The 15,159-nt window shown below is 42.7% G+C and overlaps 1 protein-coding gene across 3 annotated transcripts in view; it reads right to left on the bottom strand.

The window, feature by feature from the left end:
* The window catches only part of ZDHHC23 (zinc finger DHHC-type palmitoyltransferase 23), a 543,478-nt gene that overhangs the window by 29,627 nt on the left and 498,692 nt on the right, over positions 1–15,159 (bottom strand). For 2 of the 3 annotated variants that reach the window (XM_044073152.1, XM_044073153.1), the window contains exon 4: positions 9,542–9,709. The exons of the other annotated variant lie outside the window; for it this stretch is intronic. In XM_044073152.1, the coding sequence (XP_043929087.1) occupies positions 9,542–9,709 (168 nt within the window). The remainder of the gene's footprint in view (positions 1–9,541; positions 9,710–15,159) is intronic. 3 annotated transcript variants of the gene reach the window in all.

Raw genomic sequence — 15,159 nt, 5'->3', positions numbered from 1 at the left:
AAGGTAACCACACACACTACATACCCAGTCACACATAGTACCATCACAACTTCAAATCACACACATAATCACACAAAGACATACTCGGAGGCTCTGATCAAAAATCTACCAAAACAGCAGAGGCCACCAAAGCAGACACCCAAACAACTACCACCTCAGGACTCAACACATGCAACACATAAACCACACAGTCAGAGTGTCAAACAGTCACAGCCCTTAAGGCCAAACACAATGCCAGACACACTCGTCATTGGTGACTCCATAGTCAGACACACTGACGTCCCGCTCACCAGACTGAGTAAGGAGAAGGTCACAGTAAGCTGCCTGTCGGGCGCTAGAATCCGCCACATAACGCAAGCACTCAGGTCTCTCAACAGCAGGTACAAGTACGACTCAGTCATTGTCCATGCTGGTGTCAACTACCTGAGATGTACCTCCTTGGACTACATGAAAAGAGACATCGAGGAGCTCTCTGATTATGTAGCCCAGGCAGGTATGACCCTGACCTTGAGCAGTATCCTACCCTCACCTAGAATGATGCCACAATACAGTGATAAGATGATCAGCTTTAATAATTGGCTTAAATTCTGGTGTCATTCAAAGGGGATCCAATGTCTGTCTGCCTGGGATGACATGCTGGACAAGCCACGCTGCCGCAAGGGACGGCTTGCACCTGTCACCCTGGGCTTCCGGATATTGGCAAAGGCTCTTGCCACCCCATAGTGCCTTTTTAGGCAAGGCTCAAATTCTAAACCTACCACCCTAGAACACAAAAAGGAAAAAGTAAGGGTAATGCTGCTCAATGCCAGAAGTCTCAATCTCAAGATGCACGCACTCGAGGCCCTTCTCAGTATGGAGAACATCGATGTCTGTGCTGTGACAGAAACCTGGTTCAAGGCTCCTGAGAGCACCCCAGCACTATCAGGTTTTGCCTCATATCATGCGTTCCGGCCACAAAATCCGGACAACACCAAGAAAGGAGGGGGGGGGTGTCCATATTCATAAAGGACACCCACACCTCAATGTTGGTGGCAACGCACGATGCATCGGAGACCATCTAGGTGCAATTAACCATAGGCAAGACTGCTCTGCAATTTGTAGCATGTTACAGGCCACCCTCTCAAACTCAGGAACCTCACATGGCCTTCCTGAAAACACTGAAGGGGATAAATGTATCTCCAAACACCATCATACTAGGTGACTTCAACTACACTAATATAGACTGGGAACACTACTCAAGCCCAAACACTCTAGCCCAAAGGTTCCTGGAGTTCATAAACTCAAATGCCATGGAACAACTAGTCACCATCCCCACAAGAGGAGAAAACATACTTGATCTCATCATCACGAACATGGGATCACAATGTTCATCACCAGAAGTATACCCCTCACTGGTGAGATCAGATCATAAACTAATCTCGCTGGAGGTCCTCATCCCGCCCCCACCTGAAATAAAAAAGACCACAGTGAAAAACTTCTCAAAAGCCGACTTCACACTTCTAAAAACTAGTGTGGTCTCCTTTAAGGCCCCTGAGCCGGTGGTAAACATTACTCAAACCGCTGAATCACTTACAAATGCCTTCTACCAGCACCTACAGGACTGCATGGATCAGGCAATCCCAAACAAAACTAAGACACTCAAGGCAAGCGTCCAGTCTGGTGGACCCCAGCCATAAACAAGCTCTACAACAAAAGGAGGAAGCTACTACAAGATAGAGCAAAATCCTTGAAAGGTAAGACACCTTTGATCATTATAAGTAAAAAACTAAGAGCTCTCATAAAATCATCCAAGGCAAATTGTGAGAGAAAAATCGCCAAGGACTCAAAAGACAATCATAAGGCCTTCTTTAGCTATGTTAGAAACCTAGGAGGAAACTCCCAGATATGCTCAGAATTTGTTCAAAATGATGTGAAGATTACTGAACCTACACACATTGCCAACATACTGGCTGACAGGTTCAGTGCTAACTTCTCCCCCCCCCAAAAGGAGAGATATCTATACCAGAGGATTGTAGCCCCCCAAACATCTCTAAAGCCCAGGTGAAAACTGCTCTCTCCAAGGCAAAAAACACAGCATCCATGGGACCGGATGGTGTCCCCGGCTGTGTGCTCCACGAACTCAATGAGGAATTAAACCCGCAGTTAGGACAGCTGTTTAATCTTAGCCTCACCTCAGGATACGTACCCAAGGAGTGGCGCATGGCGACTGTGGTCCCACTGCACAAGGGCGGTGCCTCCACCGACCCTGGAAATTACCGTCCCATTAGCTTGACAAGCCTTATCTGCAAAGCCATGGAGAGGATCATAATGGAACTCATAAATAAAGACATAGGGAACTTGCAGACCTTGGCTCCAACCCAGTTTGGCTTTGTCAAAGGCAGATCATGCCTTTTAAACTTGGTTGACTTTTTCGAAACCGTCACCAAGGCCATTGATGAGGGTAAGGCAGTCCATACAGCCTACCTCGACCTGGCAAAGGCCTTCGACACAATACCCCACTCAGGTATCATCGAAAAACCCATCAGCTTGAATGTAAACCCATACATCACAAGATGGGTTGCAAACTGGCTAAGTGACAGAACCCACAGGGTCAGAGTTACTGGCGCCATGTCAGACTCAAAGCCGGTCACAAGTGGTGTCCCACAGGGCTCAGTCCTGGGTCCACTCTTGTTCAGCATCTACTTTTCTGAAGTACAAGCAAACACAGGAGGGTTATGGCTGACAAAGTTTGCAGATGACTGCAAACTGGGCGCCATAGTCGAAAACACATCTGACACGGATATCCTTCAGAAGGACCTCACAGAAACGGATAACTGGTGCCAGAGCCATGGCCTAAAGTTAAACGCCAAGAAATGCATAGTCATACCCTTCGGGAAAAACAAGGTTACCCCTAGCTACCATATAGGTGGCAATCCACTGAGCACAGAAGAAGTTATCAGGGATCTGGGGACCCAGGTTGACAGTAACCTTTCATTTGACACTCACGTTGCTAAAGTAGTTAGGAAGACCTTCTACATTGCCCACCTGATCATGAAGGGATTCACATCTAGATCAAGGGAGGTCATCGTCCCCCTGTACTCATCACTCATTAGACCAATGATCGAGTACAATGCCCCATTCGGAATGTATCTGACCCGACACCTGCAGCAGCTGGAAAGGCCCCAAAAGTTCCTCACCAAAAGGATAAAGGGTCTCAAAAATATGTCTTATGCTGCCCGACTGAAAGAACTCCAGCTCTATTCAGTCGCACACTGCTTGCTCAGAGTTGACCTGTGCCTGACATACAAGGCCATGTCAAACCCAGATTTGATGAATATGCTTCACCTCAAAAAATCTAGATCCCTCAGAACCACAAGGGCGGGAGACTTAAACCTTGACACGGTTATTAATAGAACGTGCTGGAGGGACAGATTCATCACCCAGAGACTCCCTATGCTGTGGAACAAAATCCCGGTACATGTGAGGCAGAGCACCTCGCTGGCCTTGTTCAAGAGGAATCTTGACCAATGGATGGGCGATCGCAGATATACCCCAGGGATTACTTCAGTGTCACTGCTTGACAGAGGCACAGCAAAATAATAGGCATAGTGTTCTTCAAACTAAAGGGGTGGCGAAAGCCACATAACTATGGGCTAGGCTTATAAATGCCCCTGGGCAGATAGCCTAGTATGAACCTATGAACCTATGGGAAACTATCTCTATGAAAGACAATGAAGGGGGGAACTGGACATCAGGGCCTGTAACTCTGAAACCCTTCTGGCAAAGGTAATGGCCACTAACAGAGCCATTTTCTAGGTGCAATGCTGCAGGGAAGAGGAGCTTGCTGGTTCAAAAGGTTGCAGAGGTAGGCAAAGGTTTTTGTTGACCTGCAGGATCCACCATTCTAGTTCCCTTTTTATGCAAGGAAGGAGTGGGATCAGAAACTCCAAAGGATGTGAATGTTGCATCCAGACACTTCTTAGATACCATTGCAACTTCCTCATGTGTAGTCTTGCTAAGGGTATCATGGAGATAGTGGATGCCATGTACCCTACGAGACAGAGGAAAGATGCTCTGAAAATAGGAAGTCAGGAACAAGTCCTTCTGCATGGGAAGACAGGCTAGCATTTTGTCTGTTTGTATCCTACATCCCATGAAAAGGTGATCTTGAGAAGGGGTGAGAGAGGACCTCTGGAAGTTTATCACGAACCCTAAACTCTGCAGAAGGGCAATAGTGAAGGAAAGATTTCCTGAAGAAGTTCTGGGGACTGTGCCTGAATCAGATGGTTGTTGAGTTAAAGGAAGATTTGAATTTCCTGCATTCTGCAGAATATTATGACAGTTTCCAAGCATTTTGTGAAAACCATTGGTGCTGTAGAGACCAAAGAGCAAAGCACAAAATTGAAAATGCGAGGAAGCAACAGAAAAATGTAAAAAACTTCCTGAACATAGGTTAGATAGGAATGTGAAGATAGGCATCTTTTATGTCTAGGGATACCATGAATACCTGTGGAAGAATTAGAGAGAGAAGGGAAGGTAAAGTCAACATACGGAAAGAAGGGACTTTGAGAAAGGTGTTTAAATGGGAAAGGTCCAAGATGGGTCTACAAGGGACATCCTTCCTGGGAACCAGGAACATCCTGGAGTAAAATTCCTTTCCTTTTAGGGGAATGGGAAGTTGTTAGATAGTCCCCTGAGAAATCAGGTCTGTGATGACCTGAGGAAAGAGGCTCAACTGACCTTTGGGGAGTGGTGGGATCCCTCTGAATGAGGGGAATGTTTCCCAAACCATGAAATAGCCTGTTTTTATTATGGAAAGGACCAAAGAGTCCTGAGTAATCAGCTTCCAAGCAGCGAGATAGGCTGAGACAAAGAGACAAGGAAGTGGATGGTCTTGGAGGCTGGTAGTCACAGACTACCTGGCTTAGGTTGGGACTGAAAGGAGTGTTTTGGAGAAGGGATGGAAGGAGCAGTCTTTGAAGAGGCTGGCTTTCTGGGTCTCCTCTAACTTTTAAAAGAAGAAGAAAGGGATGGCTTTCTTACAAATGCAGTCTAAACTGGGTAATTCCTTTGAAATTGTGGAATTGGAGATAGAAGAATGTGTTTAAGGTCCTGTAATTCCTTTCCTTTCTCCTGAAGAAACTTGAAGAGTTCTGCTGCTGAACTCCCAAACAAGGCATTGTTATCCAAGGGTGCATCCAGCAATTTGGCCTTGAAATCTTCAGGCAAAGGTTGTAGCCTAAGCCAAGAGTATCGTCTGAGGACTGACCCAGTGGCAGCTGCCCTAGTGGCGGCATCAGCAGCACCATAACTGCACTTGGAGTACCTAGTCACTTTGCAGAAGAAATAAGAATAACTGCCAATTTAGATTTTGCTGGGGAATCTGGGATGTCTGCCAAAAAATTTCCCTGCATCAGCCAGAATGGCCAGGGAGTACTTTGCCATGTGGATCTGGTAATTTATTGCACTGAAGGCCAAAGTGGCAAAGTATAAACCTTCTTTCCCAAACATTCCATGACCTTATCAGAGGGTAGCAAGGAAGAGGATGGTAGCAAATTTAAATTTAAATTTTAAATCCTTATCCATAGAAACAGATATGGCAGCTGGATCAGCAGCAGGAGCTTTGAAAAGAAATTGGGAGTACCCAGGTACCTTATAGAACCTCTGTGGACATTTGGGGGCAGAAAGCTAAGAGTCTGGACATTTGGAGACAGCCGAGCAAACATCCCGAAAAGCAGGCAGGACTGAGGGATAGCAGAAGGAGATAGGGAATCTCATCTGCAAGAGGTCCCAGTACCTCTTTTGAATGTCTGAAACTTGGCAACAGTCCCACTTGAAAAAATCTTTCATTTTGACAACAGTCTCTCCAAAAGAGAGGTCTTCTCCATGGGACTCTATATCATTAGAATCCACCTCTGGGAAGGCATACCCTAAGGGTGAAGCCAGCTGAGTGTAGTAGGCTAAGGATTCCTCTCCAGAGGAATCTTCCTCCTCCTCAGAAGTGTCAACAGCCGTCCTTTTGATGGCTGTGGAAGCAGCAAAGAGCTGCAGAGGAACAGAAGGAGGAGAAGATTGGCAAAGGGCCATGAAAGCATTAAAGAGGCTTTGAGAAAAAGCTCATCAATCATGGGGCTACGGAGGTGTAGCAGGAGATGCATGTTTAGTTTTAGCCTTCTTTTTGGGGCTTCCATATGGTGAAAGGTGGAAGGAGCAGACGTCGGCCTGCATTTGACGATATCAGACAACACATATTCATGCGCCATGAGGACCTAGAGATACAACGATCTTGGGTTTCCCCTTATCATCTTGATCAGATGCATGCCCTTCCCTTGCGGACGTGCCAGCGGACTCCTTCGGGGCTTCCACTGTAGTACCCGCTGAAGGTAAATACACCACCTCTGGCACAGTCTCCAGGCCTTCACCAGCTTCAGGAGAAACAACTGGAAGAGAACACAGCTGAAGGTTCAGACCGTGATTTTTTTGGCCTTCTTCAGTACAGGCTCGTTCGAATGGCGCGTCACATCCATCTCGCATGCTAGATGCTTAAGGCACTGGTTCTCTAAATATAATTTTAGAGAGGCTAGCTGACTCCTGAGGGTCTTAGTGATGAAAGACTTGCAAACAGTGCAGTTGGTGTGGTTGTGATCTGGGCCTATTCAAAACAGACAAAGTTCATGGGCATCCTTATGTGGAATCTGTCTTCAGCACTGACACCTGCCCTTCCTAGGTGACATGAACCGAACAAAGCAGCAGCAATAATTATAAGAAAAAATCCCAAACGGGGACTTATCTGGTAACTGAAACACAACAGTTCTGGCGAGTGAGTGTCTGGAGCAGGCAATCGGACAGGCGGTAGAAAAGTTCTGAGGTAGGTGCATGCTGACATCCCCTTTATACTCGACATCTCTTTATGGCCGATGTACTCATTATGTTGTGCGGTGTAGCACATACCTTGCAGTAGCATGAAGACTTTTGGATGTACATGTCAGCCGGAGGCAGACTCCTTTATGTTATGAATACTACAGCATATGAATAGAAGGACATCACGTGGTATTCCTGTGGAAGTTTGGAAGGAAGAAACTGAAAGATCTGGAAAGCTTTGTTTAATAGTATTTTAAAAGGAGGGGAAGCACCAGTATCTTGGAAGAAAGTTGTGGTGGCTGTACTACTCAAAGAAGGTAAAGACCCATCAAACCCTGCTTCTTATAGACCCATTTCAATTTTAAACTGAGACTATAAAAGTGTTTATGTTTATACTATCTAGGAGAATACCTTTGTTGTTGGTGGGTCTTGACACAGAGAAAGCATTCAATAGAGTAGGCTGGGATTTTATGAGTAGGGCAATGGAAGCACTTGCATTTCCTGATACAATAAGATGGTTAATTAGGATATATAAAGGACTAGAGGCAAGAATTAAGGTGGGATGGTTCCTCTATGAATCAGTGTTTGAACTGAGGAAAGGCAGGAGAGTCCTGTTTCCCCCTTGTTATTTGCTTTATATTTAAAGCCACTGGCAAAGAAAACATAGGATTCAGAAATTCAAGGACATAATTGGTAAGGTAATCAAGAAAAGTTGATTTTATTTGCAGATGATATTATTTTGTATGCGATAAATCCAGAAAAGGATATTCCTCTGTTCTGGATCATTATGATACAGTTTCAAGTCTTTTTGAGATATAAACTTAATGAAGATAAAAAAAAGCCTACAGTGGTAAAATAACTGGTTCATACTTATGGGGACATGATAAGATGAAGTAATTAGGTATATGGATGAAAAAAGATTCTGTTATGGTAGCTAAGGATATGTGGGAAGAGACTAAACAAAATATAATACAAAAACTAAAACTGGAAACTCTTGTTTACAGATATGGATAGTAAGATACAAGAAGTGAAAATATTTTTAATCCCTTTAGTTTTACATACAGATCAGGCATATTTTTATCAATGAGTGATAATGTTGTGGACAAAAATTAATAAAAAGTTGAAGGAGTTTATTTGGGAGGAAAGAAAGCAAGGGATAAGTGGAATAAGTTGGTCCTCCACATAAAAAAAGCAATTTAGGATTACCTAATTTGTATGGATATGGAGTTATGGAGTTGTGCAGTTAAGGCTCATATACATAACACAAATCAAAGTGGAAAGGAATAATGATCAGCCTGGGTTGGGTTGGGGGTTGAGGTCTAGAAATAAGGAGAGTGCAGAAATTTGGATGCAGATCCTTAAGGGGAACAACAATAACCATGCAGAGTGTTATGCTCATGAAAGATTCAGAAAGTATTCTGAGAACTAAGCCAACATGGGAATGGAAGAAGGAGTTTTTGCCCATAAGGATGACTGCCAGTAGGGGGTACAGAAAATAGGCAAGAGGGGCTGGAATTTACTGGCAAAAGAACCAAGATACTGGAAACAAGTAACCAGAGAGGGAAAAGTAATAGAGTAGGATGAGGCTAAGCAGACATTTGCACTGCAGAGAGACTGCCCTGCCTAACAGGGAATGATATCAGTATAGGCAATGAGAGAAAGGGATAAGAGAGTCCCAAGTTAAAGGCCCGTTATTCTAGAGTTTTTAGTCAAGTCTGGAACATAAGCTGCTGTTAAAAAGAGATAATTAGTAGGACATATAAAATATTGCAAAGTAACTATAAGAATCAATCAGAGGAGGTTAGAAAAGATTGGGAAGACAGACTGGAAAAGCGATTTACAAAGGATCAATGGAAGGATATATTTATGGTTCCCAAGTGTGCAACAAAGTCCAGATGGTTTACGATTTTTGCTTGGAAGTGTCTGCATGGGTATTTTTATACTCTGAGTAGAATACTTCCTCAAGTAGATAGCAAATGCTGGAGGTATGATGGGAAACAAGGTAACTGGGAACATGGTTTTTGGGAGTGTGATGAGTTGGTAGACTGTAAAACCACACTACAGAGTACTCTTGTCAGGCATATTGGGGGTGCAAATTGCTGTAAATAAAGAAGTGATTCTTTTGAAGTGGGACACAGGGTCTGAATTGCCTAGACATAACGAGGCCTTATTAAGTTTAATGTTAATAGCTGCCAAAAAAAGCAATTACTAGAAAACAGAAACCAAAATCTAAACCAAGTGTAACTGAAGTGCAGATTACTGTACAGAGATAAAAGAACTGGAACTGAAATCTTTAGATAAGGGAAGAAGCAAATTACATAAAAATAAATGGAATCTGTGGGAGCAATAAATGCAGAATAATGTTAGAAGGAGTGAGGTTTCAGAGAAGGTAGGAAGTGAGCAATATATGTAATGTTGGAATGTATGACAGTTCTAAAAAACACACATATGCAATGTATAATGCATTGAAAAAACATCATGATTTGTTTTATTTTCTGTTAATGTATGTGTGCCTATGTTTTAAGTGACAACTTAAAGATGACACTGCTGAAATGACAACAAATGGTTGACCTGAACACTATCTAAACTAAACATTTCTTATGCCTAAACTATGGCATTATTTGTTTGTATTTTCTTTTCAAGTGCGACACTGCGGGTACTTAAATGTTACTTAGTAGGACTGTGACCACACTATCCTCACCTGTAGTCAGAATAGACCCCAGGACAGTAGATCAGTGCAATTAAAGGACTGCTTCCAATACACACAGTTTCCAGAGTAAGGTAGATGCCATAAACTGAGGTAAAAAGAAACAGCAGTAGAGTCATGATGAATGCCCGGTGATTTTGTTCTCCAACGCAGCTGTTTATCCTAAGTGTCAAAAGGAAAACAAGAAAGAATAATGAAAAGTGCAACTGTGGTACAAGGCAGAAGGCAGACAGACCTACATAAAAAGGTACGCTTTATCACAACTGTAAATCATCAGTAAAGAAAAACTGTACATTATATACTCCATAACATTACATCTTCAAAGCCAAGTCATAATAATGTAACATCCCTTTGGTGGGGAATTCATAATAAATTAAAAAACAATCTTTGGAAAGAAAAGACAAGATTTATCATTTCCCCTCTGGCCCCTGGGTCAATAAGCTATTATATTTTACTGAAATAAAAAAGGATGACAGTCCCCTTTCTCTCCCACTCAGTCTTCACCAAGTATTGCTAAAATACATAGGAAAATGTAGAGACCTATCAGTAAGACTGCAGATGTCATGACAGGAATTTGTCTCCAAAGGAGGAAAGAAATACAAGTTATGTTAGGAATTCACCATAACAAAATAATTTTGAGTAGAAAGCCCTTGTTGCAGTAATGATAATAATAAATGGGTAGTCTGTTATCAGTGGACATCAACTCCTAGAAAGATTTTTTCCAAGACATCACACAATCTAACTTTTGAGTGGTGGAATCTGTATCCCCTTGTGCCACTAAACTGGCTCCCCACTTAAGCACCATTTTCAATAATAGCCTCACATCAGGCTTTGTGCCCACTGAATGGAGCACAGCAACAGTTATCCCACTCCACAAAGGGGGAGCCACCACTGATCCCGGGAACTATCGACCTATTAGCCTGACAAGCCTGGTCTGCAAGGCCATGGAACGTATCATCATGGAACGCATAAACAAAGACATTGGTAACCTCCCAACTCTGGATCCCACCCAGTTCGGGTTTGTGAAAGGCAGAACATGCTTCCTGAACCTGATCGACTTCTTTGAGGCAGTCACCAAAACCGTAGATGAGAGTAAGGTGGTTCACATAGCCTCATAGCCTATCTTGACTTCGCCAAGGCTTTCGACACCATCCCCCATTCTGGAATTATAGCTAAGCTCAGTAAACTAGGTATAAATCCCTACGTCACAAGATGGGTTGCCAACTGGCCCACTGACAGAACCCACACTGTAAAGGTTGCAGACTCCAAATCTGACCTCAAAGCAGTGACAAGTGGAGTACCACAGGGTTCAGTCCTGGGACCTCTCCTGTTTGTTATCTACTTCTCTGAAGTACAGGCTAACACAGAAGGCCTCTGGCTAACGAAGTTCGCAGATGACTGCAAACTAGGAGCCATAGTCAAGTCCCCAAATGATGTGGACATCCTACAGAAGGGCCTCGCTGAGACAGATGCCTGGTGTCAGAGCCATGGCCTCAAGCTTAATGCCAAAAAGTGCAGTGTCATCCCCTTTGGTAAAAACTCTGTACCCATGAACTACCACATAGGCAGCAATCTACTTAACACCGAATGTGTGATAAGAGACCTTGGGACCCAGGTGGACAGTAGTCTCTCCTTTGATAGTCACATTGTCGCAGTAGTCAGGAAGTCCTTCTGCGTGGCACACCTCATCATAAAAGGGTTCTCATCCAGGAAAAAAGAGGTCATTGTTCCCCTCTACTCGACACTCATTAGACTCAGAGTACAATGCCCCTTTTGGAATGTACCTCACAAGACATCTGCAGCAGCTGGAAAGGCCACAGAAGTACCTCACAACGAGGATTACTTGCCTCAAATAAATGCCCTACGTTGACCACCTCAAAAAACTCCAGCTTTCCTCCATAGCATATCGCCTACTCCGAGGTGATCTCTGCCTAACATATAAAGCTATGTCAAACCCAGAGCTGTTGGACATGCTACACCTAAAGAAATCCCAATCCCTCCGAGCTACACGCTCTAGGGACCTAAAACTTGTCACCACAATAAACAGGACATGCTGGAGGGATAGATTCCTGTCCCAGAGACTTCCCATACTCTGAACAGGCTACCCATCTATGTCAAGCAAAGTTCTTCATTAGCACTCTTCAAGAAAAATCTTGATGTGTGGATGGGAAATAGGAAATACAACCCGGGAACACTTGTGTGTCTCTGCTTGACAGTGGCACAGGAAAATAATTTTCTTGGGTGGCATAAGCCAGGGAACCTTGTTGGCTAGGCTTACGCAGATCCTTGGGCCGATAGCCTAGTACCTACCTATGAACCTGTGAAATGCATTAAGGGGTGTAACTGGTTTGCTTCCCTGCAACTTTTTACATTTTTGGAGTGTTGTTCCCTTCTCTTGTAGAGATCTGGGTATGTAAATCTCCAGCCAAAGACTCCAACATATAGTAAGCCACAGCTAGAGTAAGATAAATATTATTGGTACATGTAGGTAAAAAATGTACATCGTACATAGGTACATACTCAGCACATCAGCTGATCTGTGAGGGAGTTCTCTTTGTTTGGTAAACAACTAAGGTATGTTTTCCTGCTACCTCAAAAGCCTGGCTAAGTTTTTTTTTTTTTTTTTGCACCCACTTTCAGGTATGCAGGTATCACCTTCCACAGCACAACATACAACATCAAGTGATGGACTAGGACAGGATGTCAATCCCTTCTACCTACCAGTTTGTATATAATCGCTAAGTGAGCATAATGTGTGACAGAATAATACCAAAAAAAAAAAGAAAACTAACTGCATGAAAACACATATATAAGTGCTAACTAACATGAAATGCCAAAATAATCCAATGGATGGATTGCTCTGTCAAAGGAGGGCATTAGAAGGGGGAATTAAAAAAAATACCCACTGAGCAGGTCATATCTCAGCTGATATGGTGAGTAGACATTTACCAACTCTGCAGAGTCCTCATTTAGCAAACAGCACTACACCAGAGCACAGAAACAAAAATATATAACACAATGTCAGAAGTGCACATTAACTTTACTAAAATTGCAGAAATTTTTTTTTTGGGGGGGAGGCAAGACTACATGCACACCAAACACCCATCACATTTCTAAATATACTCAGTCCACAATGACAAAACCTTGGCAGTAAGAGGAAATCTTCTTTCTGATCACTTCAGTTCTCTAGCCTTCTGTTTCATATATGATACTTTAAATGGTAATGGTCTTTCTTAGATGATTGTCACTGCTGATGTGACACCCTGACCCCATGTGCAAAAATTTGAAAAGGAGTTGGGGGTGTATTGACATATAGAGACCAACTACTACACACACACACACACACACACACACACACACACACACACACACAAAGAAAGAAAACAAAACAAAAAAGATGAGCTGTGTAGTACTGCACATAGCCACACTGCTGAGTTGTTTTCAGTGGCACTTTATAGTACTACACATTTACAGGAGAAGCAAGCCTTGGAATAACTATGACCTGACTAAACAAAGTAAGCACCTTGGACCTGCTGCTACTGTTTTTCTGTTGAGATTGTTATGTTACTGCTTTTATGACAGGAGATGCAGTTGCTGACACTTTCCTGGACGACTATTCTGGAGTTATCCATTACATGCAACTTTAAGGTGACTGATTCTCACCGGTTTGGTAGCTTTCTCTGAGTGTATTTGAGAAGAGTTGTGTGGCTCAGTGCTGTATACTGCTCTGCTGCATTTAGCTGTGCTCCATAACATTACAAAGACTAACAGGAGATGTCAGTCGAGCACTTGAAACACCTAAGACTAGATTAAGACAGACATGTATTTGTATGGATCATGCTGTTGTGTTTTTTCCTGCTGGGATTGCTGTGTTGCTGCTTCTGGGAAGAGGAGGAGAAACTGATTTCTCTCGCCTTATTCTGCAGGTGTCCATTATTAGCAACTTTAAATCGACTGTTTTGGCAGAATTCTGTGAGGTCATTTAAGAACAATTGTGCGGCTCTACACTGCTTGGCTACATTTAACTGTATTTCACAGCACTACACAGACTGGAAAGAGAAACTTCACTGAAACACCTGAGACTTGCCTTAAGTGGTATACAAGCCAGGTCTCCTTCACATTTAAAATCCACTCTCAATTACTAAACCTCAGTACACCACCAGAAGAAGGGACAACCTATGCCACAGCAGACTACTTTCCAAATGGTTGTCTCAGGCTACTACATATTGTTATTCACACCATAACAAAATTATTCCAGGCAGGGTCAAGGCAGACCATCAAGGCCTTGGCTTTATCTATGCCTTTTTGGAAAGGGTGGAACTCTAGAAGTAGCAACTTGGTCATCTGCACATATTTTTACAATGCACTACAAGCCAGATTACTTCACCAGGTCTAGGTCAGGATTTGCTAGGACTATTTTCTAGGGGCTCCTGGACTCTTTTCCTTCCACCTCCCAAATGTAGTAAAAGCTATTGTAATGTACCCATATAGCTAAGGGTATTGCAACAGTGATCAATATGATAAACATAGTACTGCTGTGTAATTAAACTTACCATAACAGTAAATGTTTGAATGATCACTGCTGTGGTTGCCACTCCCTCCACCCCCATTGTTTTTGCTGAGTTTTTTAACCCAAGGTATGGACATTTGTTTTTTATTGTTCCTAGTGATGTCTTCTCAGGGCTCAGCCTTCCTCACTCAGTTAGCATGAAAGCTCTGAAGGGCTTGGTGCCTAAACCTATCTTTTAGTCAGCTCAGATTGAACTGTTTGCGCACATGGGAGGTGCCCTGAAACTTTGGAAGCTGGCCGGCTGTTATATCTTTGCAAGATATAAACTATAGCTACTACAGCAGTGATCAATATGATGAACATCTTTGGTCAAAAGGGTTGCAGTCGAGACTATACCCCTCAATGCCACAAAGCTGAGCCTGGTTTTGATTTACTTTAAGACTATAAGATGTCACTGAATACCACTTAGACCTTTATAAACTGCTTTTAATGTGTTTCTATTAGTGCATGGTGCAAGTTAAATTTAGCTTTCTTTGCAGTTTTACAAACTGACTCTCATACTACGGCAGGTATACCCCCTAAAACCATATTCATTTATACAGCTTCTGCCAACTAATCAACACTACCAAAAGAATTAACAAAAAAGTAACAGACAATATATACTAAACTACATACTTACTGATAAAACCAACTGCATTGGTGACCATCTCCCAACATATATACTTAGACAAAGAAATAACCTAAATAAATCAGTTATATAAAATGAAGTCTGCAACTTGACAAAGTTCAACAAGGAATCCTTAATTTCCTCCATGCACCACTATAATTGGAGATTACTAGAAACCTTGTCACCAGATGATGCTGTATCTTATTTGAATGCAAACTTCTTAAACCTCTAAAGTGAACTAACACCGATATGTACAAAAAGAGTTAAATCCACCCCAGACCCATGGTTAACTAAAGAAACTCAGCAGACACTCATACTGAGATAAAAAGCTTGGAAAATATGGCAGGCTAACAAAACACAACAATACCACCAAATCGTTAGACACCTTAGAAACAGGGCTAAGAAAGAACAAATCAAGTCTGACAAACAATTCTT

The sequence above is a fragment of the Protopterus annectens genome, chromosome 5.part1 (genome assembly GCF_019279795.1).
Source record: "Protopterus annectens isolate FY-2018-M chromosome 5.part1, PAN1.0, whole genome shotgun sequence".
Taxonomy (NCBI): Eukaryota; Metazoa; Chordata; order Ceratodontiformes; family Protopteridae; genus Protopterus; species Protopterus annectens.
The sequence above is the reverse complement of the archived record's forward strand: the minus strand, read 5'-3'. Positions and strand labels throughout refer to the sequence as shown.